Source organism: Capra hircus, chromosome 4 (genome assembly GCF_001704415.2).
Source record: "Capra hircus breed San Clemente chromosome 4, ASM170441v1, whole genome shotgun sequence".
In the NCBI taxonomy this organism is placed as follows: Eukaryota; Metazoa; Chordata; class Mammalia; order Artiodactyla; family Bovidae; genus Capra; species Capra hircus.
The window spans coordinates 113,081,734-113,108,503 of record NC_030811.1 but is presented as its reverse complement, the minus strand read 5'-3'; the positions used below and the strand labels follow the sequence as shown (position 1 = coordinate 113,108,503).

General features: G+C 44.8%; 1 protein-coding gene across 1 annotated transcript in view; it reads right to left on the bottom strand.

The window, feature by feature from the left end:
• Window positions 1-26,770, bottom strand: part of ABCA13 (ATP binding cassette subfamily A member 13) — a 389,474-nt gene that overhangs the window by 243,137 nt on the left and 119,567 nt on the right. Inside the window, exons 29-35 of the mRNA XM_018047508.1 lie at window positions 23,825-23,915; window positions 19,406-19,582; window positions 17,240-17,546; window positions 12,000-12,114; window positions 10,458-10,787; window positions 7,635-7,704; window positions 5,270-5,401 (exon numbers count right to left, since the gene is read on the bottom strand). Of these exons, the coding sequence (XP_017902997.1) occupies window positions 5,270-5,401; window positions 7,635-7,704; window positions 10,458-10,787; window positions 12,000-12,114; window positions 17,240-17,546; window positions 19,406-19,582; window positions 23,825-23,915 (1,222 nt within the window). The remainder of the gene's footprint in view (window positions 1-5,269; window positions 5,402-7,634; window positions 7,705-10,457; window positions 10,788-11,999; window positions 12,115-17,239; window positions 17,547-19,405; window positions 19,583-23,824; window positions 23,916-26,770) is intronic.

Here is a 26,770-nt window from a genome sequence, read left to right as displayed (position 1 = left end):
CCCTGAACAAAAGTCTAGGACCAGTAGCTTCACAGGTAAATTCTATCAAACATTCAAAGAAGACTCAATACTTACCCTTCTCAAACTCTTTCAAAATACTGAAAAGGAGGGAATGCTTCCAAATTAAATTTACCAGGCCAACATTACCCTGATACCAAACCTGATATACCATATCAACAAAATGAAGGGTAAAAATCATATGATAACCTCAACAGATGCAGAAAAAGCATCTGACGGGACATGACATGCATTTATGATTTAAAAAAAAAAAAAAACTCTCAAAAAATGGGTACAGAAGGAGGATACCTTGCAGCGAGCCAGCACAGGAGATCCCACCCATGACAAGGTCATGTGGAAGAGCCTGACAGGGCAAGGCGGATCAGGTCTCAAGGGGTCCTCTGCCCGAACATCTACCCCGAAATCAGAAACTGTCTGTTTTATTATTTTATGCCTCCTAACATTAACGGGGACTATCCCCAACCACCTTTCTCTGAAGAAAACAACTTAGAGCTTTAGTTAATAATTCTCCTGGGCATAATAAGAGTGTTCCAACTGAACTCCTCTGATGATTTTCTAAGTAACCTGACAGGTTTGTTCAGGCTCCTACAGTTACGCATGTGATTATTTATGGCCTCCCAACCGTGAGAGGCACTGGAAGCCTATAATATTCTAAAAATATAGAGTCTTATGGGGAGTTAAGAAATTAGTAGAATAGTACTGGTGGAGGGTTTCATTGTTGAGCCAATATTTGCTGCTAAGTTTCCATATCCCTTACCCATTATGTTTTTGAGAACATACACTAATTAGTATAGTTGGTATGTGGAAAAATAAGCTGTAACCTTTGATTTAACCACATCAGAAATTCTTTCCACGTTATAGCCCACTTCACCCTTAACCTATGGGAATGTAACCTTTTCTAGTGCTTTCTGAGAGTGGTGCCTGACTTTAGAATAATCACCTTTGGAGAAAATAAGTGTTCTGGTTGACTAATCATTATCAGAAAGGGTCATAAAAATGTTAGCAGGCCTGCTGGCCAGAAGATGATGTGAATCACCTGAGACCTCTCTATTTCTATGTACAGCTCAAGGTATATAAGCCCCCCTGGAAAATAAAGTTTGGGCCTTGCTCAATGACACTTGGTCTCCCCGTGTCAATTCTCCTTCTCTCTCTCTCTTTCTCCCTCTCTTTTTCAGGCTGATCCCTTGGAGCAGAAAGGCTCTCTGCATTCCCTTTTTTGCCTGGGCTTCTAAGACCTGACCGGGAAGGTGCTTTGCATCTTCACTCCTTCGGGAGACCGAGAGGGCGCCTGTGGCCTATGTGAACAGAGCAAGTTCCTTGTCTGGAGCTTTATTGGCCTTCTGTGTAAACCAAGGAATATCGGCCTCTTTCCCTCCTCTATTTTCTTAACTGTAACATTCCTTCCTTATCTCCCTCTAGATCTCTAATTAATCTCTTTCCAGATGCCAGACGCCAACGCCATCTGTCTGAGGATACCCTGGATCCAGCCGGGGCTGGACCCCGGTAATACCTCAACATAATAAAGGTCATATATGACAATCCCACAGGTAACATTATACTGCTGGAAAACTGGAAGTATCCCTTTAAGAGCAGGAATGAGGAAACCCACTCATACATCTGACAAGAGGTTAACCTCTAATATATTATTAACATACAACTCAACATCAAAGAAAATATTGTGATAAAAAAAACTAGGCAGAGGCTCTAAATAGACATTTTTCAAAAAAAGACATTGAGAAGGCCAACAGGCACATGAAAGATGTTCAGTATCAGTAGTTATTAGGAGAGAAAAATGAAAAGCACAATATTACCTCATGCCCAGTTAGAAAGGCTGTGATGAAAAACACAGGAAATAACCAGGAGGTGGAGAAAAGAACTTTCTACACTGTCAGTCAAATGAAAATTGGTGCAGCCACTATGGAGAACAGCATGGGAATTCCTCAAAAAATTAAGGCTAGATCTACCATACGACCCAGCAAGTCCACTTCTGGATATTTGTCTGAAGAATATGAACACATGAATTTGAAACAGTGTAAGAAAAGACTCTGATGCTGGGACGGATTGGGGACAGGAGGAGAAGGGGGCGACAGAGGATGAGATGGCTAGATGGCATCACTGACTCGATGGACATGAGTCTGTGTGAACTCTGGGAGTTGGTAATGGACAGGGACGCCTGGCGTGCTGCAATTCATGGGGTCGCAAAGAGTCGGACACGACTGAGTGACTGAACTGAACTGAACTGAACTGAAGCACGTGTTATTTCCACCACAGCACTGTTTACAACGGCTGAGATACAGAAATAATCTAAGGGCCCAGAGTAAATTACTATATATAAATGGGTTGGTTACTGAACTTTTCAATATATTCCACTGCTTTATTATTGCATGAGTACTCCATTGTTTTAATCCCTATCAAATACGGAGGTTTTACATAATCATCAGATGTCAGTTCCTCTTATCATTTTCAGTAAATTTTGATACTTGTTGTCAAGTCATATTTTAGCTATCTCTAGAAACATTTCATCAATTAAAAACAAATTCCTTGTAACACTATTTTTAATTTAAATGATTATGTAAATTTCATTATTTTACATTGACATGTTTCATAGTGAATGTTATATAATTTAAAATTATATAAATTTATACATCAACTTGGAAAAAAATCAACATATTCATGACAAGTAGCCACACTGAGGAATGTGGTATCTCTTTGTTTATTCAAACCTATTTTAAATATTTAATTTGATAAACATTCTCTTCTCCATTGGATTCACACTGATACTTATTTTAATGCTACCTTCCCCAATACAGTCTCTATTTACTGACAACAGAGTCAGGCATTGATGTTCACAGATGTGTATTTGTGATCAGTATCTGGTGGGCCTGTTTTCACCCGATTCTCCCACTAAGCTGGGGACACCCTGGTTTTCTCTATCTTTTCCGTTGTCTCTAATTCTCCATTTCCCACAGCTGGAACCTGTGTCTCCCAGGTTACCCCTGTCACAGCGAGCAAGTAGGGGCAGGCAGACAGCTGGGGGCCGGAGCAGAGACACGTACCCGCCCCTCCCGCTCCCGCTCTGCCGCGTCTCAGGTGCCCCCACCTCCTCGGGAAGAGACAAGTGCCCCCAGAGCATCGCCAGGCCCCGCGCCCGAGCCCACACCTGCAGCAGAGGTCCCCGGCACCCAGGACAGGCAGACAGATAGAGGAACACTGCTCCACATGTGCTGGCCCCTTCTGGCACCCTGCTCCAACCCTGCCCTGCCCCTCCCGCACAGCAGGGCTTTCTGAGCCCCAGATGCCCCTCTCACGTCCCAGCATCCACCAAGAATCATCATCAGATCGAAAGCTTGTCCTCTGCAGTTTCCCACAGCCAATGCCTCCCTGATTTCAGATTTTACCCAGTTCCTCCCCAAAGCCTCCCTAAACTTGCAGGATGGTCGTGACCAGGCCACCTCCCTCTGGTCACTCTGTCTTCTGAATGTGCCTCTGTCTCTCTCCCTCTTCCTCAGCAACACCCTAGGCTCACTCACAGGTGCTGCCAGAGACAGCCTCTACTGGAGTGTCCCAGCAGGAACTGGGGGCCAAGCCCTAGCTGAACATTGCAAGCCCCTTTGCCTCACTGGAATATATGAAAATTAGAACCTGGGACCCTCTTGCCTCAGGGCCCTAGGGCTAAGGAAAAACTCAGCTTCTTCTGGATCCAGGGACAAATCTGCTAATAATCTTCACGTGGACAGGGGCAACACGATTCCCTGGTCTTTACACTCCTCGAATTCTTTTCTTTTCCTGTGGACTCCAAGACATCTGCCATTTTGCATCTAAATACAGCTTTTCAAAATTATTATTTTGTGTGCGATGTGCTGAGCTTTTACTTTGCAGATCCAGGTTTTTCTCATTGAAACGTGATGGTTCCTCTTCTTCCCCTGGATCTGTGTGGGGGTGGGAGTCTGGGGTTCACAGGCTGCCTGATCCATCCCTTTCCCAGCACCATCTGGGCACGCCACTGTCCTGACTGCATGGCCGCTCCTCTGCACCACTTCTTGTGCATTTCAAACCAACATCCACCATCTTCTACAACACCCTTCGTGGTTAACCAGCTTCTTGGTAACATCCAGCCTTTTCCAACTTCCCTTCACCTTGGCCTCCCCAGTTAAATTTTTCTCTCATTTCCTAGATCCACCTTTTCTTAAATTTTATTCAAATATCATGACAGTGCAATCTAAATTTTTCCAGAATAAATCACATTTCTAAATTATGCTCTCTCTACCTCTTGGGCATCACTTTTCCTGCTCATATGTAAAATAATCTTTTCAATGACCCATTTTATTTTGATTTGTACTCATCCTTAAATGGTGCACAAACTCTCCAAGCATAGAATATATTTTTGTAAACAGAATGAAGGTTGTTTGTTTTTTTTTTTTTCTCCTATCCCTTCATTTTCAACTTCTATATGATTAGAATCTCTTTTAGTTCTTAACTTTAAAGGTTAGATGCTGCTTGAAATGCCCAGTTGTTTGGAAAGTAAATAGCCAGAACCACAAGCAATTTCAGCAAGAAAGTATCACACAATTTAAAAGCTGTTTCTAAAATACATAAACTAAAAATGGTTGATGTGCTATCTCTGCTGCTTGGGGCTGAGCCAGGCATGTGGCATGAGTGCCTCCTCCCCCACTGACCGAAGGGGAGGCCCATCGCCTTGGGCAGCCGGCCCTGCATCACCTCCACACACAACACTACTGACTCTGGTTTGGAGGGACTCCCGACTGCCAGACCCCCGCTCAGCCCCCTGTTGGCAGCCCAGCTTACCTCCAGGTCCTGCCACCCACTGACCTGGCTGAGAACCAGGCCCTTTGATTCCCACCCTGCTCTCTGAACCCCTGACCTTGGTCTCCAGGGGCCCGAGACACATGAGTGCCGGGCTCTCCTGCTGTCACTCCCTCACCTCTATCCTCCTCACCCACATGATCTTGAGAACCAGGTTCTCTGCCGTTGCGTCTTCTGGAGCCCCCAGGCCAGGGAGCTGCGTGGTGGGCCCAGGGGACCCCTCCAACACCTGTCCTCACAGTGTCTCAGTTGCCTCAGGATTCAGAAGCACCATCTTTTCCTCAAACATGCTCAGCTCCCTTTAAAACACATCCTATCAACTCCCTTTCTCGTGTCTTATTTAGAGAACAAATAATTATCCAATATTCACATACATTGCTCAAACTGTTTTCTAAGTTGATTTTGTCATAAAGTGCATAATTCTTACCAGGAATCAAGTTGTTCAAGTACCATCCACATACAAAATAAAGTCCTGAATCAAACAGAATCATCCAGCAAACCCAGCCAAATGTCATGCCTGCTAGTTCTGGAGACTGGTACATGTTATCCCACTGAATCCCTGGAAGGAAGAGAAAGGTCAGCATCAGCACTGCTCATCCTCTTTCAGGGCAGACTTTGATGACCTGAGTCCACTGGACCGGGGGCAAAGCTAAGCACAGCTAAAACAAAAGGAAGGTCAAGGCCATGGATCCTGGCCTTCCAGTGAAATGTTGGCTTCATCTCACACCAACAAGGACAGCAGGTGGGTGACCATTAACAACACTTAAATATCTAAGCTTTGCTTATACCTAGTTGTACTTGCTTAACTAAAAAACTCTATATTTAGGGGAAATAAACCTGTTTAAAAACAAGATGAAAAGTCCTTGAGCACCCACTCAAAATTATACTATTCTTCTTGTTCTTGGAATATATATAAACAGGATACAGGATCTGCAGTAGGAAAGAATCATTCTCTTCTAACAGTATGTTTGCAAGGTATTTCTGGAATAAAATTAATTCTGTGTGGTTCATTCACTCAGTCGTGTCTGACTCTTGCAATCCCAAGACTGCAGCCCACCAGGCTCCTCCATCTGTGGAATTTTCCAGGCAAGAATACTGGAGTAGGCTTCCATTTGCTACTCCAGGGTATCCTCCCAACCCAGGGACTAAACCCAGGTCTCCCACATTGCAGGCAGATTCTTTAATTTATTTTACGAGAAATATTCATCTTTCTCAGTTTTCCTATGGTACTAACCTAGAACTCAATAAAATAAATGTTTCAGGGCGCCTGGTGCTCCAGTGGTTAAGAATCTGCCCTGCAGTACAAAGGGCACTGGTTGGATTCCTGGTCCAGGAAGATCCCACCTGTCATGGATCACCTAAGCCCACGTGCCACAACTACAGAGCCCGAGTTCCAGGGCTGGAGAGCCGCAACCACAGAGCCTGCCAGGCCATGGCTACCGAAGCCTGTGTGCCGGAAGCCCGTGTTCCACAACAAGAGAAGCCACTGCAACCGGAAGCCCACACACGGCCACTGGAAAGTAGCCCCTGCTCTCCACAGCTAGCGCAAACTCCACGCACAACAACCCAACACAGCTGATAAATAAGCAAATAAATGTAACATTGTGGACTTGCTGGAATCTGGATCAAAATATTCCAACACTCTAACAGTAACCATATTTCTTCCATATTCTCATGATCCCGTTTAGTTTAAAAATCAGTTCAAAGAACTCAGGATAGGGCATTTCAGAATGACTCATATTTTTAATACAGTTTTAGTGTTGTATAGTTCAGGACAGTTCAACATGTTTTACCAAAAAGTCTGAGAATTTCAAGATGGGCACAAATTCATGAGTTAATGTAATGAGATCTGGAGTTCGGTTTCATATATGGCATACATTTTCCCTGCATCTTCAATGCACCATAAAAATCATATAAACATCTAAGAAATACACATCTCCTCTGGTCTAGAATTTCAGTTGCCAAAATCCTAATATAAGTGGAGATTACTGCCAATGGTTTTTAAAATATTTGTAGGGTGATCAATGGGCTTCCCAGGTGGTGCTGGTGGTAAAGAACCCATCTGCCAATGCAAGAGACATAGAGATGCAGGCTCAATCCCTAGGTCAGGGAGATCCCCTGGAGGAGGGCGTGGCAAGCCACTCCAGTATTCTTGGAGACTCCCATGGACAGAGAAGCCTGGTGGGCTACAGTCTGTAGGGACTCAAAGAGTTAGACACGGCTGTAGTGAGTTAGCATGCACACACACGCACACAGGGTGATTAACAGGAGTGAAATACAGAGAATAGAGGGAAGATACTTGGTCTGTATTCTATGCTGGTTAGATTTCTTCTGGATTGTAGCTTCAGGAAGGATCCAGAAACTCTGCAGGTGCAGATGAGAGCTAACAATATATAAAGAGCCATCACGTGAGCGAGGCAGTTAGAAAGAGAAACCAGAAAGGTAGACAGGAATCCAGGAAGACAACTACAGTTGTCTACATGGGACCCTGAATACCCGCTTCTGGGGAGAATTCTAAGGGTCACTAAGTTGAATGAGTCACAGGGAACCCCTGGGCACTACCTGAATGGCCAACCTGTAGCACGAGGCCAAGATGACTTGCTGTGCCTTAAAATCAGGGTAGCTGGTTGGAGGAAGGCATTTACACCAGCTAAACCAACACCAGGATCTCCTCCCAAACCTTCTGCTTAGTAACTGACACTCTCTACTCTATCACCTGAAACATGATAACTATACATTTCCGAAAACCTGAGTCACTTAGAGTCACTACTTAAAAAACTGCATCCTCTTACCTGCCTCTTGCCCTTCTAGGAATGTAATAAAAAACACTCCTTGTCCAAAGGCGGTTGTGGAGAGGAGGCACTGCCCACAGATTGAGGGAGAGAAGAGAAAAACACAAAGTTAGTGCTCAACTGGGGACCAGAGAAAATCCACAGCACTAAATTCGAAGAAAGAAACCACTGCACGTTCAGGCGCTAATGATGTAAACCACCGCTCCAGGTGGTGGTTCCAACATCTGAACCTAAGACTGGGCCACGCATCATTCCGTTCTGAAAAGTGTGATAACAAGCCAGTTTTTAATGTTAAAGGGAATTATTTCTCTTTAGTGCAGTGTTTGAAGTGTCATAAATCCAATGCACTGTACACAGAAACATAACTCCAAACAGTGGAAAATGGAATAGAGCAATTTACTGTGTTTTATTATTAAGTGAATGCCCTGGAGCACACTGCAGGCAGACTGGATGCCGAACCTGCACGATTCTACATGAGAAGAGGGTGCATTGGAGGAAAATGTTATTTCATCTTCAGTGGAGAGGTCTTGTGTTTAAGGAAAAAAACCTTACTGGAAAAGTATCTCACATTTAAAAAAATAATGTACTGGAGTCAGACTTTTTATTTGCTAGAAGCAATTTCAGCATATAAAAAGGAAATCAGCCTTCACGTACATAAAATCTTAAATCTGAGGACTGAAATAAAAAACAAAACACATCACTTGAAACTCAGGCCGGATGGTCGATGGCTCGTTTTCCCTATGTAAGGAGTATGTGATGGGGGCACCAGCGGGTCCCAGGTGTTTCCATCATTCGGCAAACACCTAATTAACACACAAGATGACTGGTTATGAATGACTACAGGTAGGACACAAACTCATCCAAACTGAGAAGCACATATCAGTGGGTAAAATACTGATGAGCACCATGCCAAGCTACGCTTATGACTTGTAGAAACCAGGTCGGATTGAAGGGCGTACTGATGTTAGAGAAAAATAATTCTGTTCTCTTGGAAGCATTGATATTTTACTCTGAGGCATGAAATGAGCGGAGACCTCGACCCCCGCCCTTGCCCCAGTGAGGGGGCCAGGAGACCTCTGAAGGCCTTGGTCATATAAAGCCTTCATATAAGGGATGCCCGGGCAGCACTGGGAGTCTTTTTCTTAATAACTTAAGTACAGTTGACTTAACAGTATTCTGTTGGTTTCAAGTGTACAACTTGGTGATTCAATATTTTTACAGATTATATTCCACATAGAGATACCATAAAATAGTGGCTCTAGCCCGTGTTGTATGTCACATCCTCGGAAGTTTCATTTCCTCCCTAGCAGTTTGCGCCTTTTCATTGTCTAGCCTCTCTTACACCTCCCCCCACTCCCTTACCACCACCCCCTCCGGTAACAACTAGTTTGCTCTCTGTATCCATGAGTCATCATCTGCCTTGTTATACGGTCATTTGTTGTATATTTTAGATTTCACATTTAAGAGAAAACATACAGCACCTGGAGGTTTCTGTCTGTGCCTGACTCTCCCCCTGGTCCCTCCTCAGATCCTCCCTCCAACTGGGGGACTCCAATCACACTCCCTGGCCTGCAGGGAGGACTTGCCCTGCCCTTGAGCACACACGTGGGATGTTTACATGACAACAACGCCTTTAACCTCAGCTCCTCCTCCCTTCCAGTGGTGGGCTCCTGCCCTGTGTCTCTGCTGTGTGTCAGCACCGTGCTTGCCAGGCGTCATCAAAAAATGGATGCGTGTCTGTCTTCTGAGTGTTTATATCACAGACCAGCAAGCATTCTAATGCTTTGAGAGGTTCATTCCAAATGAGTCACTCTGATGCTGCCAAAGGAGAGGTCTTTCCACTTAAAGTAATTCATGATACTTCAAGGAAAAATGCGTATTTCTTACTTCTAAAATAGCTTTGGAAATCTGTTTCATTCCACGGGTAACATAAAGAGACACAGAGTCAAGTGCTTCCTTTAAGACGCTCCTGAGTGAAACAGTCTTCAGAGGACAGTCCCTGTCATGTCACAAGTGATAGTCTCTCACAGGCTGTCCTCTGTGGTCTCAGTGACCCCACCCACGGCAAGGCTGCCTCTGAGCAGGGAGGACAGACCACGGGAGGTGGGAAGCCCCACAGAGCTGAAACGGTGCGCTGACACGTTGAGAGTACGGGCTGTGTGCTGCTGGGGACACGCACTCTTGTTTTGCAGTTTCATAGCACAGCACACTTACCAGGAGATTTCCTCTTCATGGGCTCTAAAATCACTGTAGATGGGGACTACAGCCACAGAATTAGACGACGACTGCTTCTTGAAAGGAAAGCTAGGATAAACCTAGACAGCATTTTAAAAAAGCAAAGACATCACTTTGCCGATAAATGTCCGTCTAGTCAAAGCTATGGTTTTTCCAATAGTCATGTACGGATGTGAGAGCTGGACCCTGAAGAAGGCCAAGCGCCAAAGAACTGATGCCTTCAAACTGTGTTGTTGGAGAAGACTCTTGAGAGTCCCTTGGACAGCAAGGAGATCCAACCAGTCAATACTAAAGGAAATCAACCCTGAATACTCATTGGAAAGACTGATGCTGAAGCTGAAGCTCCAATACTTTGGCCACGTGATGCAAAGAACCAACTCACTGGAAGAGACCTGATGCTGGGAAAGACTGAAGACCAGAGAAGGGGACAACAGAGGATGAGATGGTTGGATGGCATCACCGACTCAATGGACATGAACTTGGGCAAACTCTGGGAGATGGTGAAGGACAGGGAGGCCTGCTGTGCTGCAGTCCATGGGGTCTCAAACAGTCAGACACGAATGGGGGACTGAATGATCACACACTTACCAGGACTGTCTGCAGGATGACGCCCATCTGGTCGTGCAGCACCAGCAGCACGATGTAGGGCAGAAAGCTGGCTGTGTAGAGCAGGCTGCTGCACAGGGCGGCCATGCTCGCGCGGCTGAACAGTGCGCTCAGGAGGTAGCTCAGCGTGGCCACTGACACGCCGAAGTCCAGGAGGAAGAGGAAGATGATCCATGCACTGCTATAGGTGAAAACACCGCTGACCTTAAGGACGAGGGCCAGGGCGGCACTGCTCACAGTCAGCACGGCCACATTCTCCAGAAGCCAGGCCAGGAAGTGGACGGCTGGGTGCACGCCCATCATCCTCATATACTGTCAACACAGGGAGGAGAGCAGGTCAGCACGGGGACTGAAAGCGAGCAGGGCAGGTTCCCAGGAAGACCACAGCTGCATGGGGCGGGGGGGGGCGGGGGCTGCTGTCATGGACACCTGGCCCCAGAGGAAGCGCACCAGACACTTTGCCCAGAGTCAGCGTTTAGTGTGAATGACACCCCAGCAGAGCAGGTTGCTGGCTGTGAGGAGGTAAGAACTGGGACCAGGTGACCTTAGAACAACCTCCTGGCTTTAAAAAGGCAGGAGGAAAGGAGGGACCCCAGACCCCAGCTTGACCAGCCACACTCTTGCTGCCTTCCCTTGTTTATTGAGCTTCCGTCCATTATGTTCTTTTATTTGTCATTTGGTGTGTCTTGGGTTTGTTCAATAAAAACAAACAAAAATGAAGGAGGAAACACAGAGCCTTAACCTGCTCTCTGTGAGGGTTATTGCTCAGGTTCTAGAGCGAGTTTTGCAAAATAACTCAGTTAAATGCATAACACTAAAACGTATCTACCCACTAACCTACTGCTTGCCCATCTATACAGGGTGACATCTCTGGGTGTGGGGCTGAATACTTGAAGATCAGAATAATTTAGATGCAGCCACACCCCCACAGCCTCACTAACCCCGAGGCCCAGGCCCCACACTGGGGCACAGCTGGACAGGGAAGAAACACAGAAATCCAGGAATGCATGCATTCCAAACAGGTAAACTACCTACAAAACGAAAGTGCAATTCCAGCCAAAACTGAATGAAATGCACTTTGTACTCTCTGCACTTTTCCTTTTCTTTAATGAATAAGTGGATAACGTGTGCCCAGGCATCGGCCCAGTTGAACCGGAGGCTTGGTCTTTTCTGGATGTGTTTATGAACTTTCATTCTTAAAAGCAGTTTTGATAGTTTCAAGTTTTAACAAAAATAGCAAGGCTACACATAAAGAATTCCAACTGTAAACGAAGACGGTAATGCTGTCTGTATGTCCGTCTAGGTCACATAAGCACCAACATTGCTGAGTCAGTGACTCTCATGGGACCATCTGCAGCCTCGCTTCCTCTCTGTGGGTGAACCAGGTGTGGCACCCACACAGCTCTGGCAAGACACGCGGCTTCCAAGTGCACGAGTCTCCTGGGACAGTGGGACCCAGCCAAACAAACAGGGTATCCAGCCACCCCCCAGTGGCTGTCCTGTCCCCTCCCCCAGGCTGCTTACCTCTTCCAGCTGGATCTCCCGCTCATAAACCAGCTTTCGGACCATGCTGGCCACAGACACCATCCAAGTGAGCATCATTATCAGGGGGAAGAAGAAGCCGACATTGTTCAAGAACCTGTGGGGACAGGCCGGTCAGCATCCAGGCTGCCCCAAGATGCTTTCAGGGACTCCAGCTCCCATACTTCATCCTGCAGTCCTTACAGCCCTGGGGTTCACCCAGGAACACAGCCTCATTTGACCCTACGACAGGGGCAGAAGCACTGCTGGGTACCCTGATTTTCAAGGATACTAGGTGCTAAACCTCACAGAGAATCACCTATGTAAAGAGAGAGTCACAAGGCCTGGAATTGGAGGGACCAGACTCTGGGGTTCTTGGAGTCACTATCCAAGCTCCAGAGAAGTCCAGATGTTTTGCACAGACTTGTCAGAGTGAGGCCATTTCACACAAATTAAAGAGAATTAAAAAACCGAAGAGAAATTACAATACATGGACGTATAACTCAACCCTTTTCCAATCTGCTCCTGGAAATGAGTCCAAACCAACAAGAGAAGGAAAAACTGACACTGCAATTCTGATACATATTTGGAAGAGATGGCCAACTATTTGAAAAAGCTGCTAAACACAATCAAGTCCACATGACCGTTACACAAAAAAGTGTATGTAAGAACTCAGGTTAAATCATCTCAAGAGATCTTCTTCAGGAAGTTACCAGAAGACAAACCAGCCCACAAAAGAATGACTTTTGTGCATTCTTTTGGATAAAGATAAAGCAAGGATAAAGCAAGAAGTGACTGTATTTCCAGTAAAAATAAGACTGAAACAAACATTAAAAATAAGGTGACAAAACAGACTGGAAATGGTTTGTTCCTGGAAATGTAAAAATGAGACCAAAAAAAAAAATTGCAAGATTGGGGAAATGAGCCAGAGAGGAAGAACAAAGTTGATGAAATCCAAAATAAAAGGCTATTATTAGGCTATTTGTTTTGGGCTTCCCTGGCAGTCCAGGGGTTAAGAATCTGCTTTGCAATGCAGGGGGACATGGGTTCCATCCCCCGTCTGGGAAGATCCCACATGCTGCAGAGCAACTAAGCCCACATGCCACAATTACCCAGCCAGTGCTCCAGAGCCCGTGAGCTGCAGCTACTGAGACCCATCCATCTAAAGCCCGTGCTCCGCAACGGGAGCCACCACGGTGAGGAGCAGGCACACCACAAACGGAGAGAAGCCACTGCCCGAAGCAACTCGAGAAAGCCTGCACGCAGCAACAAAGACCCACCAGTCAACACGTAAAAAGAAATCAGTACTTTTTTAAGGCTATTTTTTTAACACTGATGACTGTAGACTACAAGTTCAGTCATCTTCTAATGGTACAAAGGAAGACATTAGTAGAAGAAGAAAAATCATGTTTTTTATTGGTCAAGGTAAAAAAAAATGGGTTGATAATATTTATACAAAGTTTGGGAATGCATGTAAGAATTAAAGATTTTAAAATTTAAAAGATAAAAAAATAAATAAAAATTTAAAAAAAAAAGTTACAACTATAAGGCAACCACTAGAACAGCAAAACGTGACTAAATATAAATAAGAAAAATATAAGGCACAACTAAGGCCATACACACATGAAATTCCGTGTCACACTGTTAAACAGCTAACCTCACCTGCGTAAGAAGCTGTGCGCTGCTCACAACAGACACACCTGAAAGAAAACACTTCAGAAAAGTTTAAGATGAAAGGATGGGCAAAAGGCATGGCAGCAAATGAGAATCCAGAGAGAGAGAAGAAAGGAGGAAAAGCTGCTGCTGCTGCTGCTGCTGCTGCTGCTGCTGCTGCTGCTGCTGCTGCTGCTGCTGCTAAGTCGCTTCAGTCATGTCCGACTCTGTGCCACCCCACAGACGGCAGCCCACCAGGCTCTCCCAGTCCTGGGATTCTCCAGGCAAGAACCCTGGAGTGGGTTGCCATTTCCTTCTCCAATGTGTGAAAGTGAAGTCGCTCAGTCATGTCTGACTCTTAGCAACCCCATGGACTGCAGCCTCCAAGAGTATTGGAGGGAGGAAAAGCAGAAACCATTCATTTAATCAGATACAAAGTAGAAATGACATACTACTAAGGACATACTAAAGATGTACTACATAAGAAAGACCCAGAACACAGTTATTCACAGCTTTGCGCAGAGCAACTCAACCTCAAGACTAGAAAGCCAAATCACAAGAAACATCAAGGGCACATTCCAGAAGCAGGGACTGTGATTTCTATCTTAGCTCAGGACAGATGAAGTGGACACAAAAAGGACAGAGACCTCCTAAATAACAAAATTAATGTAGGTAAATTTTCCACTACAAACACAGGAAATTAAAAATTCTTTTCAAGTGCCCATAAATCATTCATCAGATTATATATTAGTTGATAGAGGAAAATGTCATAAATTCAAAAAGTGAAAATGATTAAGACAGTTTCTTCTGGCGGCAAATGCAATAATTAGGATTTATCAGCAATATTTAGGGTATGATGCAATTTTTGGATTTTTGTCAATCTGATTTTTTAAATGCTATCTCAGACTAGTTTTAATTTAAATTTTTCTTATTAGGAGTAAGCTGAGTAATTTCATATGCTTAAAATTCCTGAGAATTTCCATCTGGAAATTGAAAGAAATTTTACTTAAACAGCTCTTGGGTCAAGAAAATAGAAACCCATACTGCAAGTATCTACAAAACAATGAACTTTAAGTCATATATCAGATCTATGGAAGGTGGTTAAAATAAAGATTGAAAGAAAAGTCATCACCTTAGGCAACTACATAAATTAAAGAGAAGAAAAAAACATTAAAAAATAATGAATCAAACACTAGTCTCAATTATCAAAGACACAGGGACTCTCCTGTGGTCCAGTGGTTAAGAATCTGCTTGGCAGTGTTGGAGATGCAGGTTCAATATCTGATTTGGGAAGATTCCATGTGCTGAGGGGCAACTAAGCCCACGCGCCACAACTAGAGAGAATCCCTCGCATGCCGCAACTACCCAATGCAGCCAAATAAAGAAATTAAATAATATCTTTTAAAAAAGTACCAAAGAAACAGCATAACAATTGGCCATACATAAAAGTGAAGAAGTAATAAAAATAAAAGCAGAAACAAGTAAGTTAGAAAAGACAAAAGAAGAGAATTGATAAAGTCCAAGTGCAGGTCTTTGAAAAAATAACAACAGAACAAGAAAATAAGGAAATTACATGTGCACCAAGTGAATTTTTAACACAGAGAAGTGTGTTGAAAAGGGAGTAACTACAGACAGAGAGAAAATGAAGGAGCAGGAGGCAGGGGAGGAGGACCATGGTCATTTTGCTTGACCTCAAATCCTCACTCGGGCCTCAGGAAAGAGGTTGGTATACAATGTTGACCCATGTGCACCTCCACCAGCTTCCCAACCGGGTGAGAAGAGGTCCTCTGACTCTCACCCCTGGGGAATCCTACAGGGGAGGGTGACTGCAGTTCTCGGGGTTCCCATGGTTCTGGTTAACCCTTGTCTGCAAGCTTCCAGAAAGCGGGGGCAACACCTATTTTCACCACCAAGTACGACAGTCAAGTACATACATGACACGTAGCAAATGCTCCATAAATGGCTTCAAATGAAGAAACAGCACAAAAACTTGCACTCTTAGCAAGATGTCATGATTTCAAGTATATAAAATATGTATCACATGGTCAGCAAGGATACTCCACAAACAAAATAAACCAACTTATGATTTAGGAGAGGGTATGAAGTATGGATTTTTTCCCTCTATTTTCTCAACTCTTGACAGCCATTTGTTCATAAAAACTAACAAAAAAGGAAACATACTAAATCAGGGATGTCTAAGTGACCTCAGAAACAGGACTGTCTGTCACCTCCCTGTTATCTGGACAGCATGAATCAAACAAACGTGTTCCAGACTCTTCTGAGTATTTATCCTTACTCTGGAACCCAAACAAAAGCCTGTCAACAAACTTTGAAATGAGGAAATCAAACATTCTCATTTAAGTCTTTTTAAAAGGATACTCTGATCTTCATAAACATTTCATTGTCACCATCGCTTTTCCTGAAGGTGGCGAATCTCTGATCTGCATATTAATAACGCCTTTGTTAAGTGTTTTCTCTGTGCCCTGCCTCTATTAGCAGCATCCCGGGAGTTCAAAGACAGAAAATGATGAGCATGCTGAATCAAAATCGCACATGCAGGAAGAAGCACTGGAGAAATAAGCTTTCTTTTTCTTGTCTCTCAAGATGCATGACGTCAATGCAAGTGCAGGGTGGTGGTCAACCTCCAGTGCCCACTACACTTCACCCCCACTCTGCCTCCTGGCCTCCTGGCTGCCTTTTCCCCTTCATCTACCCCCAACCCACTCATGACCCCAATGCCAGGCTGAGGCAGGTTCTCTGCCTCCACCCCCCTCTCCACCACTGGGCTAGAGTCCCTTGTGATTCATGATATGGGCGAGGAAGGCACCCAGAGAGGGGTGGAGCCGGGGCTCTCAAGGCTCACATCAGGGCTGTGCCCTCCCTCCCAGCCTGTGCCAGATGCACACACAGAAGTGTGTGGCTTCCCCAGCCCTGGAGAAGGGAGTCTGATTTCATCCTCTCCTTTCCCAGTCCTGTTTACTAACCCACTGGGATAATCAAGGAGGAGGAAGGATGAGAATGCACGCACACCTCTCTAAACACAGCACCACCCACATCACCACCCGTGTCTCACTCTGGAGCATCGAAAACGGAAGAGCATCCCAAGGGTGAGCACTGCCCTGGGTCCCCTCAACTGACCTTCCCCTCACTGTCACCCCAAGAGATCACCCACTGAATCACCCAGTTCAACAAGGACCCCACTAAGCCACCGCCTCAGGCCTCTGGGAATCCCCCACCCTCCGCATGTGGGTGGCGCAGACCTAAACTGTAAGGATTTCTGCTGAAGAAAAAACACGCTTTCTCTGATTCCCTAGTTCAGGTGGGAGGAATCCCTCTTGAATACTACTTGTCAAACTTATTCCAAAGGGTGTTTGAGGCTACAGATGCCTGATGTCAGTTTGAACCGAACACATTGTCTCAACAATTATTCTTATATCTGGATGGCTCAGACAGAAATGAACCTTAGGAAATCAAAACGGAGAATGGATTTTCTTCCAATGCTTTTTAGTGGAACGACTATGCAGAAGCTCCAGGATTTTCCTCTATCCGGTCTCCCAACACAGGGCCCCTCCCACGGCCAGGGTACTCACAAGTCGCTGGTGTGGCAGGGGTACGGGATGGCCTGGGCCTGTGTGGCCGGCTCCAGGGCCTCTTGCCCCGTCTGCACAGAGATGATGGCTCTTTCGATCATGTCTTGCAATGGCACAAAGATGTAATTATACTTGAACCCGTCGGCTGGGAGGCTCTGAGGGTGAAACTTCCAGAAAGGGTTTTTCACCAGATCTGTTCTCATGCTATATAAGATACTGGTCCGGATGCTGTAGGTGACCTGGGGCGGTAGCTGCAGAGATTCTGAGCTGAGGTTCTTACCAACTAAGGAACTGTTGAATATGATGCCTAAGGTCAGAAAAGGGCAAACAAGGGGTCATCACAACCTAGGAGAGGCTCACAGCATGTCAGCACCAGCCTGACCAGACCATCCAAGAGTCTCAGCTCAGTCCTTGCCCCATCATGCAGGGGCCTCGCTCCGGGGAGATGAGGCTAATCTGTGTGACACAGCCCTCCACCATTAGGTAGAACCAAGTACTACCAAGTTTCTTGAGTACTTGCTCTAGCTACAACTTCTAATATAATATTGACTGTGTATATGTGTGTGTGCACTCAGTCATGTCCCACTCTCTATGACCACATGGACTGTAGCCAGCCAGGCTTGTCTGTCCACAGAATTTTACAGGCAAGAATACTGGAGTGGGTAGCCATTTCCTACGCCAGGGGAATCTTCCTGACCCAGGGATCGAACCCATGTCTCTTGTGTCTCCTGCACTGCAGGTGAATTCTTTACCACTGAGACACTGGGGAAGTCCATAAAATTGACTAGAAGTGTCAAAAGTGGCCATTGTTCCTGATTCTAGGGGAAAAGCTTTCAGTCTTTCACCACTGAATATTTTGCTGGCTGTGGGTTTTTCTTATATGACCTTTATCATGGTAAGTTTCCTTCTATTTCTAGTTTATTAAGTGTTTTTATCATGAAATGATGTAGACTTTAGTGGAATTCTTTTATTGCATCGAGATGAATATTTTCCTTTCATCTTATTAAAGTGACATATCACATTGATTAATTTGTGTCTGTTAACCTATTCTCAGACTCCAGGAATGAATCTCCCTTGGTCATAGTAATATAACCCTTTTAAAGTATTGCTTTCGTTTGCTTGCATTTTGCTCAAGGTTTTTATGTCAATATTCATAAATGATATCTGTAATTTAAAAATATATCTTTTTTATTTTAATAAAACCAACACTGTGGTATCATAAATACATAAAAATTTATTTCCTTTGCATTTTTTCAGGACTTGAAAAATCACATGAGGCTGCTTAAATAATCAGGATTTCCTTCTATGGGGTAATAGATGTCCCTAAGAATTGATGTCTTTGGTTTCTGTGTCCTGCTATAGGAATTCTTCCAACTTCATATATAAAATCCCCTGTGGGTTGAAGTCTGCCCTCCCAAATTCATAAGTTGGAGCCCTAACCCCTAGTACTTCACAATATGACCTTATTTGGAGACTGAGTCTTTACAGAGGTCACAAGATGTGCTCTAGCCCAGAAGGACTGGGATATTTATAAGAAGGGGAAGTTTGGAAAGACACACACAGAGGGGAGGCAAGGAGAGACACAGGGAGTAGACGGCCGTCCACAGGCCAAGGAGCAAGGTCTCTGAGGCAGCCAGGCCTGCCCACACCTGGACGCCAGAATTGTGAAAAAATAAACTTCCGCTATTTAAGCTACTAGTCTGTGATACTGTCACAGCAGCCTTAGAAAACTAATACAAAGCTGAATAGAAACAATTCACTGTTTATTCAAAAGGAATACAAGAATACATCATATTCATGTTGACTCAATAAGACTTGAACTAGCCACTGTCTCTTCTTCACTGACACCAACGATGTTGAGACACCATGGTAAAAATAACAGAGATGTAAGAAATCATAGACTTAATCAAGAAAAGCGTAACGTGTCGTGTAATATGTCATGCGAAATTTAACCATAAACTAGTAAATGAGTTTAATGAACTGGGAAAAGCAGACACTGGAAATAGCATACAAGGCCCATCTTTCCACCAACTCAAGGCAACCAATTCTGCTTTACTCATTTTACCTGGAAAGCACTCCTTTTCTTTTGGAGCCATGATAAGACACGTTTGGGGAGAAACACGCAAGCACTGCCTTTATGAGCATGCGTGTTAACTGAATACTTACTGGCCAATAAAGTGTTCTTCCGCAGGAGGGCCTGTGCTGTGGCCTCCAGGGCGGCAGCAGAGGCCAGGCCCCGGAAGCGGTTCAGCCGGACGCAGGAGGCCAGGTCGACCAGGACGCGGCCCAGGGAGCGCAGGCGGCCGGCGCCCGTGTGGTTCAACATGGCGTCCAACTTCCCTCCTGAGGAAAGTAAAACGAGGACATAGCAAGTTTTCTCGGCACAGCACGTACGGTTCCTACAGCGGGGATTATGCAAATAAGCTCCCTCATGAGAAAAGTACTCGTAACAGTCCAGTTCTATTCCATGCAAAATCTGCTACTTCCATGCTAAGGGCAAACTTTCACAAACGCTCCCTGTAATGTTGATACTTGGAGAGAAAACAGTTAAATCACAGAAGGCGAGGTTGCAACCAATGGGCAAGTCAGTAGCAGGGGCCAGAGGGAATGAAGAACCAAGGGAAAGAAGGTGAGAGACAGGGGCTGGAGGAAGCCAGCTCTGGGCAGAGAGGTGGCCTTGCCCCGTCTGTACCTTCCCAGGGCAGCCGGGTAGCCATATCCACAATGAGGATAAAACCAGTGTTACCCCTGAGTCAGCTCTACTGTAACTCCATGTTTACGCTGGAAAGTTGTCTAAAATGTCAAAATCTGTGTTCTCATCTGCAGTGTGAAGAAAGCAGAATCCCCTATGGGATCGTCCTGAGGATTAAGCTTTCATGGGTACTTCGCGTGCTTACTGAGTACCTCCTGTTGTCATGGTTCCAGCTGATGAAGAGGAGAACTAGGCACCAATCTTAATTCAATTCTTCCTAATGAAACTAAACTCAACAGCTAGAAAATAGGAGGGCTGCACACTCTGAAGGGCTCTGGCTGTTCGGGATTTTTGTCTTCTTGTTTTTGATAAGAGAATGGGAAAGTGTTCGATTTGACAACATGGGGCAAACGGGGGCATTTCTGTGTTGCCGATCGTTTGTCATTTGGAATGTGTGCTCTACAAGCTTACCCAGGAAGCTTGCCAAAAATTTCACTGAGGCTTCATGGAATAAGGAGTGACTTGGCCTCTGCAGAGTGTGGCTTTACTTGTCTCCCAGGGACAGAACCAAAGCTGCTTTAAATGGGCTTGGCATAGCTGAATCATTATACAACTGAATCATTATAGCTGTGTGTGTGCGCACGTGTGCATGTGTGCGTACATGTGTATTGTTAGAAAAGCAGCACCACACAAATGCCACGGGCTTCAGGGTCCCGTGCAGAGCCCTCCCTCAACCCCCAAAAGCAGCAGCATGTATGTGGAGAGAGCTCTCACTCAGTGGAGCAAGTGTACCACAAGAGCCCCTCAAGTCTTCACCATTTGTTGAGTCTGAACACTGCAATGACCTCCCCTGCCTGACGGGGGTGCTGGGGAGTGCTGGGGGGGGGGGCACCTCCACAGGAGAGGATGGAAACAGGACAGGGCACAAAAGCCCTCCATGAGAGGCCTGGACCAGGCCGGCTTCTCTCTCCTGGGTCCGTGTCATACACAGTGAGAAGGAGGGAAGACACACAGGACCAAGGAGCAGGAGGTACAGGAAGGCCATAGGGTCCCAGTCAACCTGCAAAGGCAGCAAGACTCAGAGGCTCACACAGCCACAGGGGACAAGATTCTACAGTGATTTCAGCCAAGCTTTGCCAGGAGAACCTGAGCATTTTTCCCATTCGATGCTTATGACTGAGGACCTGAGACACACTAGTGTGAGCCGCGACCAGCAAGGAGATTTAAGCTCCCCCAATTCTGGCCCTAAAGATGATGTTCAACAACTGCCTCCATCCTGATGCTTTTGGTTCTTCCAGACGAAGGCTTCCCAATATCTGGGGTCACCACTGTTAGGGGAGCTGTCTTGGCCAGAGCATCTCACCAGCTGTGACCCTGCCAGGTACCCCTGGGGACAAACCTTCCCTCAGCTGAGACCTACAGAAGGAAACTGAGGCCAAATAAGCTCCATGCACATGAGAAACATCCAGCTGGGTTTTAGCGCCTTGTTCTTAACCTCACCAAACATTTTAAGGAAACCCTCCAACATGAAAGAAAGAATTCAAACAAAATGAGTAACAAAAAACAGAAACAATGATCAAAAATGAACCTAAAGATTAAAATGACATTATTTTTTACATACAGGTGAAAGATTCAATGAAATGACAGGAAAATATCTGATATGTGAAGGACAGTTGCCTGCAGACTAAATGGATCCATATTAAAGTATTAATGACAGTGATGGACAACCTGCTGAAGACAAACAACTAGAAAATATAGATGATTTTTTAAAATCTGTGTGAAGGCTTCAAAGAGCTTCCCGAGATACTGCCAACTGATTAGTATTCATGGACATCATAAAACAGAATAACCAAAAACCCAGAGGAAAAAAAAGATGAAAAACTAACAAGAGACTCAACACATGCTTCAAAAATCTTTGGATACAATTGTCCAAAAATTAGATGAAATCAGGGAGAATTTCAGCAAAGAACTGAAAACTATTATTAAAAAAAAAAAATCCAGGGCCTTCTCTAGCGGTCCAGTGGTTAAGACTCTGCGCTTCCATTTCAGGGGGCACAGATTTAAATTCCTGGTTGGGGAGTTAAGATCCTACATGCCAAGAGGTATAGCCAAAAACAAACAAACAAAAAAAAAACCCAGAATCAAATTGCAAGTTTAGATTGGAAAATGGGACAAATGAAACAAAGAACTCTCAGCTGAGGTGAGAAAGAGCGGATTTTTAAAAAGCAAGAAAAAAAGATCTCAAGCTGAAGCACAGAGGGAAAAAAGATTAGAAAACAAGAGAAAAAGATACAATAAGCATACTGACAAAGAAAATCTTTCATGGTGTTTAACTGGAGTTTCAGAGGAGAATTAGAGAGAAAATTGCTCAGAAGTAACATATCAAGAGAAAATGACTAAGACTCTCTCAAAATGTACGATATCAAGAAACTAATTCAAGAAGTGCCTCAAAACCAAAGCAGGAAACCCATGATGTAAAATGTAAAGTAAAACAGCTAGAAAGAAACAAAAATTTTAAATACAAACATAAGAAAATAAAGATCTTACATGTTCTCAGTAGAAAATTAAATACAGTCTCAAAACAAATCAAGCCTAAACTGACAGAATTAAGGAGAAATAGACAAATCCACAACCATAATGGGAAATATAAACACGCACTTCTTAACAGGCAATAGAACAGGCTTACAAAAACCAAGGACATACAGGGTTGCATCCCTTCCCCTCCATAGAACTGTTACATGGAGAAGCCAGGCTACCCATGCAGGGGCATTAAGTCAACAAATTTGAAACAAATGAAGTCATATTGACTGTGCATGCTTTGACCACCACGACCTGAAGCTGGAAGTCAGTAACACAAAGATAAATGGAAAATCCCAAATATTTCTAAATTAAGTTATAAACCTTCAAGTAATTAAAGAACCAAAAAAAAAAAAAAAAACCCCACTTCACTGAATAATATGGAAAATAGACATCTGTTGAGAAATGCTATGGGTTCTCAGCAGGGTGCTGGAGAAGCATTTGGTCCCTGCGCCCCAAGGTAACCCTAGTGGGGCTGCAGGCACACAGAGTAATGAGCTTCAGTGTTAGGACAGGAAACATCTGATCCTCACCCCACAGCTCGCAAGGGAGCCACTTGCTAGTTTTCCAGAAGAACTGTGTTTTCAAGTCTGCTTTAACTACATGAAAACATAATTCAAGGCACTAATATCTATTTAAAAATACTGTTAAATTTTCTAAGGCCATAAATCACTAATGCCTTGCCCCCCACTAACCCTCATGCTCCAGGCAGACACAGCCCCTGTCCTGGGCATGAGCACAGTGCCAGGGGCCTCAGATGGCCTGACACCCTTCCTTCCCTCCTGGGAGCACTTCCATTCCATCTGCTGGTCCACGCTCCTGGGAGCATCCCTGGGACGCACCTGGCTAATCAGATTCTCGCTCAGAGCCTGACTCTCCTGCATGTTCACAAAACAGCTGTTGAGTATTTAAACGAAGTCACGGATTGATAAACTGTAGACATGCGATAAACATTTGCTGATTGATGAATTTTTTATCTAAGCTTCAGATCTTCAAATCCTCTAATGAACATAAATGCTTTCAGTTGACTTAGTAACTCAGTGATAGCCATTTCTTCTATAAACTTGTGTTATACCTCAGAACTCATGTATTTAAATCAGAACCCTTCCTTTTGAACTAAATCCCTTACTATTCAAGCCCTGAATCAGCAAGCCAGGAAACTTCAGTGATAAGCAAACTGTGGAGTATATTCAATTCAAGCTCTTCATCCAACAGATGAGAAACCAGAGCCTAGGGGAGGAAGCAGTGGCTTGTCTGTGTCACCCAGAAATTTCCTGGCCAGACGGTGGACCCACCACAGCATCCACCACACTTACCGAAGATCTGAAGCTTTTCAGTCAGTTCGCCTGCATCAATGTGCAGCTGGCTTTTTATAAAGCTTCTTATAAATTTGTTTTTCAGGGCTTCCTAGAGGAAAACAATATAGTTTAACAAAAATAATCTCACCATTCCTCTTGTCAAATTATACTTGCTAGGTTTCATGATACAGGAAAATGGCTCAAAAAGTGAGTCATCTGAAAAGGGTTTTAAAACACTCCAGTGAATAACAGGATAACATTTGCTTAGGAATTTACCTGAAAAACAAAAGTAAACCACTTAGGTTATAATTGTAAATATGCATTAATACTGAAAACAATTTGAGTGATAATTGTAATTATGCACTAATATTGAAAATAAGGGGCTTCCTGGGTGGTGCTAGTAGTAAAGAACCCTCCCGCCAATGCAAGAGATGTAAGAGATGCAGGTTCAATCCCTGGGTCAAGAAGATCCCCTGGAGGAGAGCATAGCAACCCACTCCAGTATTCCTGCCTGGAGAATCCCACGGACAGAGGAGCCTGGCGGGCTACAGTCCATGGGGTCACAAAGAGTTGAACACGCCTGAATCACTTAGGACACACTCATTAAAAACAAAGAATAAATTCAGTGTTGATGTTTTTTCAAATCTTTCTAACAAAACTATTTGGTGGTCCTTTATATAAATCCTTTGTGTTGCCTTTTCCACAAGCCAGTTATAAAGAGGGGGTCATTATTACAAAAACACTGATGAAAGGTTTCAGCCTTTTCCCAAACCCTGTCTTGAACCTGCAATATTCAAAGCCTTCTCTTTGGAAGCACGTTTTGTATCATTATGCACATCTTCTTTCACTATTGACAGTTCCAGCTCCACCTCACTGGTCAAAGGTTTCCCTGTGGAAGGTTCTCCAAGATTACTTTCATCAGCTTGATGGCATCTTGGCTGCTTATCCTGCAGCGGGCTCGTGCACACACCCACTGTGGTACCACCCACTTACTATACTCAACAAGCCACTGAGAGTGAAAATATAGGTGCGGGGCGCCAACGCAGGATTAGCCAAAGGGAGGGGGAGTTCTAAGTGCGGATTAATTTGGGGATTTGTTAGCTCCCTGGAGAATATTGACATTATCCTGACTTGCCTTTACCAAACAACTTTATAACTTAAGGACTTGTGACGATTTTCAAATAAGAACCACCTTCTGCATTTAGGTCTTTAATTTCACAGTCGCCTCTTGTCTACAGATGACAGGACTTCGTGATGAAACCTCAGTGCCTGCTTTTTAAAAATCTTATTTATATTCTTACACTGCCGCTGCTGCTGTTCCGTCACTAAGTCGTGTCCAACTCTTGTGACCCCATGGGCTGTAGCCCACCAGGCTCCTCTGTCCATAGATTTCTCCAGGCAAGAACACTGGAGCGGGCTGCCATTTACATCTCCAGGGATCTTCTTTGAGAACTAGCTACTCACCCACCATTGTGGAAGGCACTTTATATGTATTAGTCACTTAATCTCAGCAACATCTCCACAAAAAGATGCTTTTAATTGAAGGAAAAAGTCAGTCAGGGTTGCCAGCATCAGCAGAATACTAACCTGGCCCTCTGGGGGCAGAGCCAGACCAGGGAAGGGCCCTGGCATCAATTATTGAAAGTCCAAGGATATTACGGACGCTCCTTGAATGCGATCCTGATGCTAAGAAATAGAGCCACTCACCACACTTCATTCTCTTAGCAAAAAGTTCTTCAAGTGACTGAATAAGTGGCTTTAATTTCTAACTTGACTACTGTGGAAACAGCATTCAGCCAAACTGAAGATTTCACCATGAAACTACCTTTTTCTCTTTACCTGCAGTATGCTTGATTTACGAAGTTGTGTTAGTTTCAGCTGTACAGCACAGTGATTCAGTGATACACATGTGTTTTACTCTTTTTCATATTCTTTTCCACTTTAGGTTATTACAAGATACTGAGTATGGTTCCCTGTGCTATACAGTAGGTTGTTGTTTATCTATTTTATATAAGTAGTCACTATCTGTTAACCCCAAGCTCCTAATTTTTCCCTGTTGCTGCCGAAGTCGCTTCAGTCGTGTCTGACTCTGTGTGACCCCATAGATGGCAGCCCACCAGGCTCCTGCGTCCCTGGGATTCTCCAGGCAAGAGTACTGGAGTGGGGTGCCATTGCCTACCCCTCCACAGACCCCGATTCCTGAGATGGGTCTGGCACCGTCACAGGCTCTCGCGCTCACGTGCCTCACGCTACTTTCTAGAGACTCGATTTGCTGTTTATCATCCTGCATGTAGGGCTTCCTCAGCGGTTCAGTGGGAAAGGATCTGCCTGTAATGCAGGAGCCACAGGAGATGTGGGTTTGATTTCTGGGCCGGTAAGGTCCCCTGGAGGAGGGCATGGCAACCCACACCTGTATTCTTCCCTAGAGAATCCCACGGACAGAGGAGCCTGGTGAGCTACAGTCCACGTGATCACAAAGAGTCAGACACGACTTCAGGGACTAAGCACACCCACACATATTGCATGTAATCATCTGTGGTTATAGCAGAGCCCTTATCAAAGCCTGAACTATTTACCATATACGATTCATAACAGAAAATGCCTCCTGATCTTTATGTCAGCAGACGAACCCACGAGTAAACAAAGAAGAAAGCAGTAACAGCCATACTCACCACAAGAGCATCACAGGCTTCCAACTCCAGGAACGGAAACGGCCAGGGCCACTGCAAGCTCAGAAATCCTTGCCCAGAGGCCACACCCTGCCCCCAGGCGGCTCTCAGCAGTGACCACCACCAAGGTCACTCCTAAGAGGCACGGCACCCCGACACAGAAAACCGTCCCCACGGTAACTGACTTCAGCTCGATGGAGGCACTCACCAAACACGGGCTGGTGGGGGCGTTTCCACCTGGCCCCCCAGCCCCCATCCTGCAGGGCCAGATCTGCTGACTGGGGACCCAGCACTC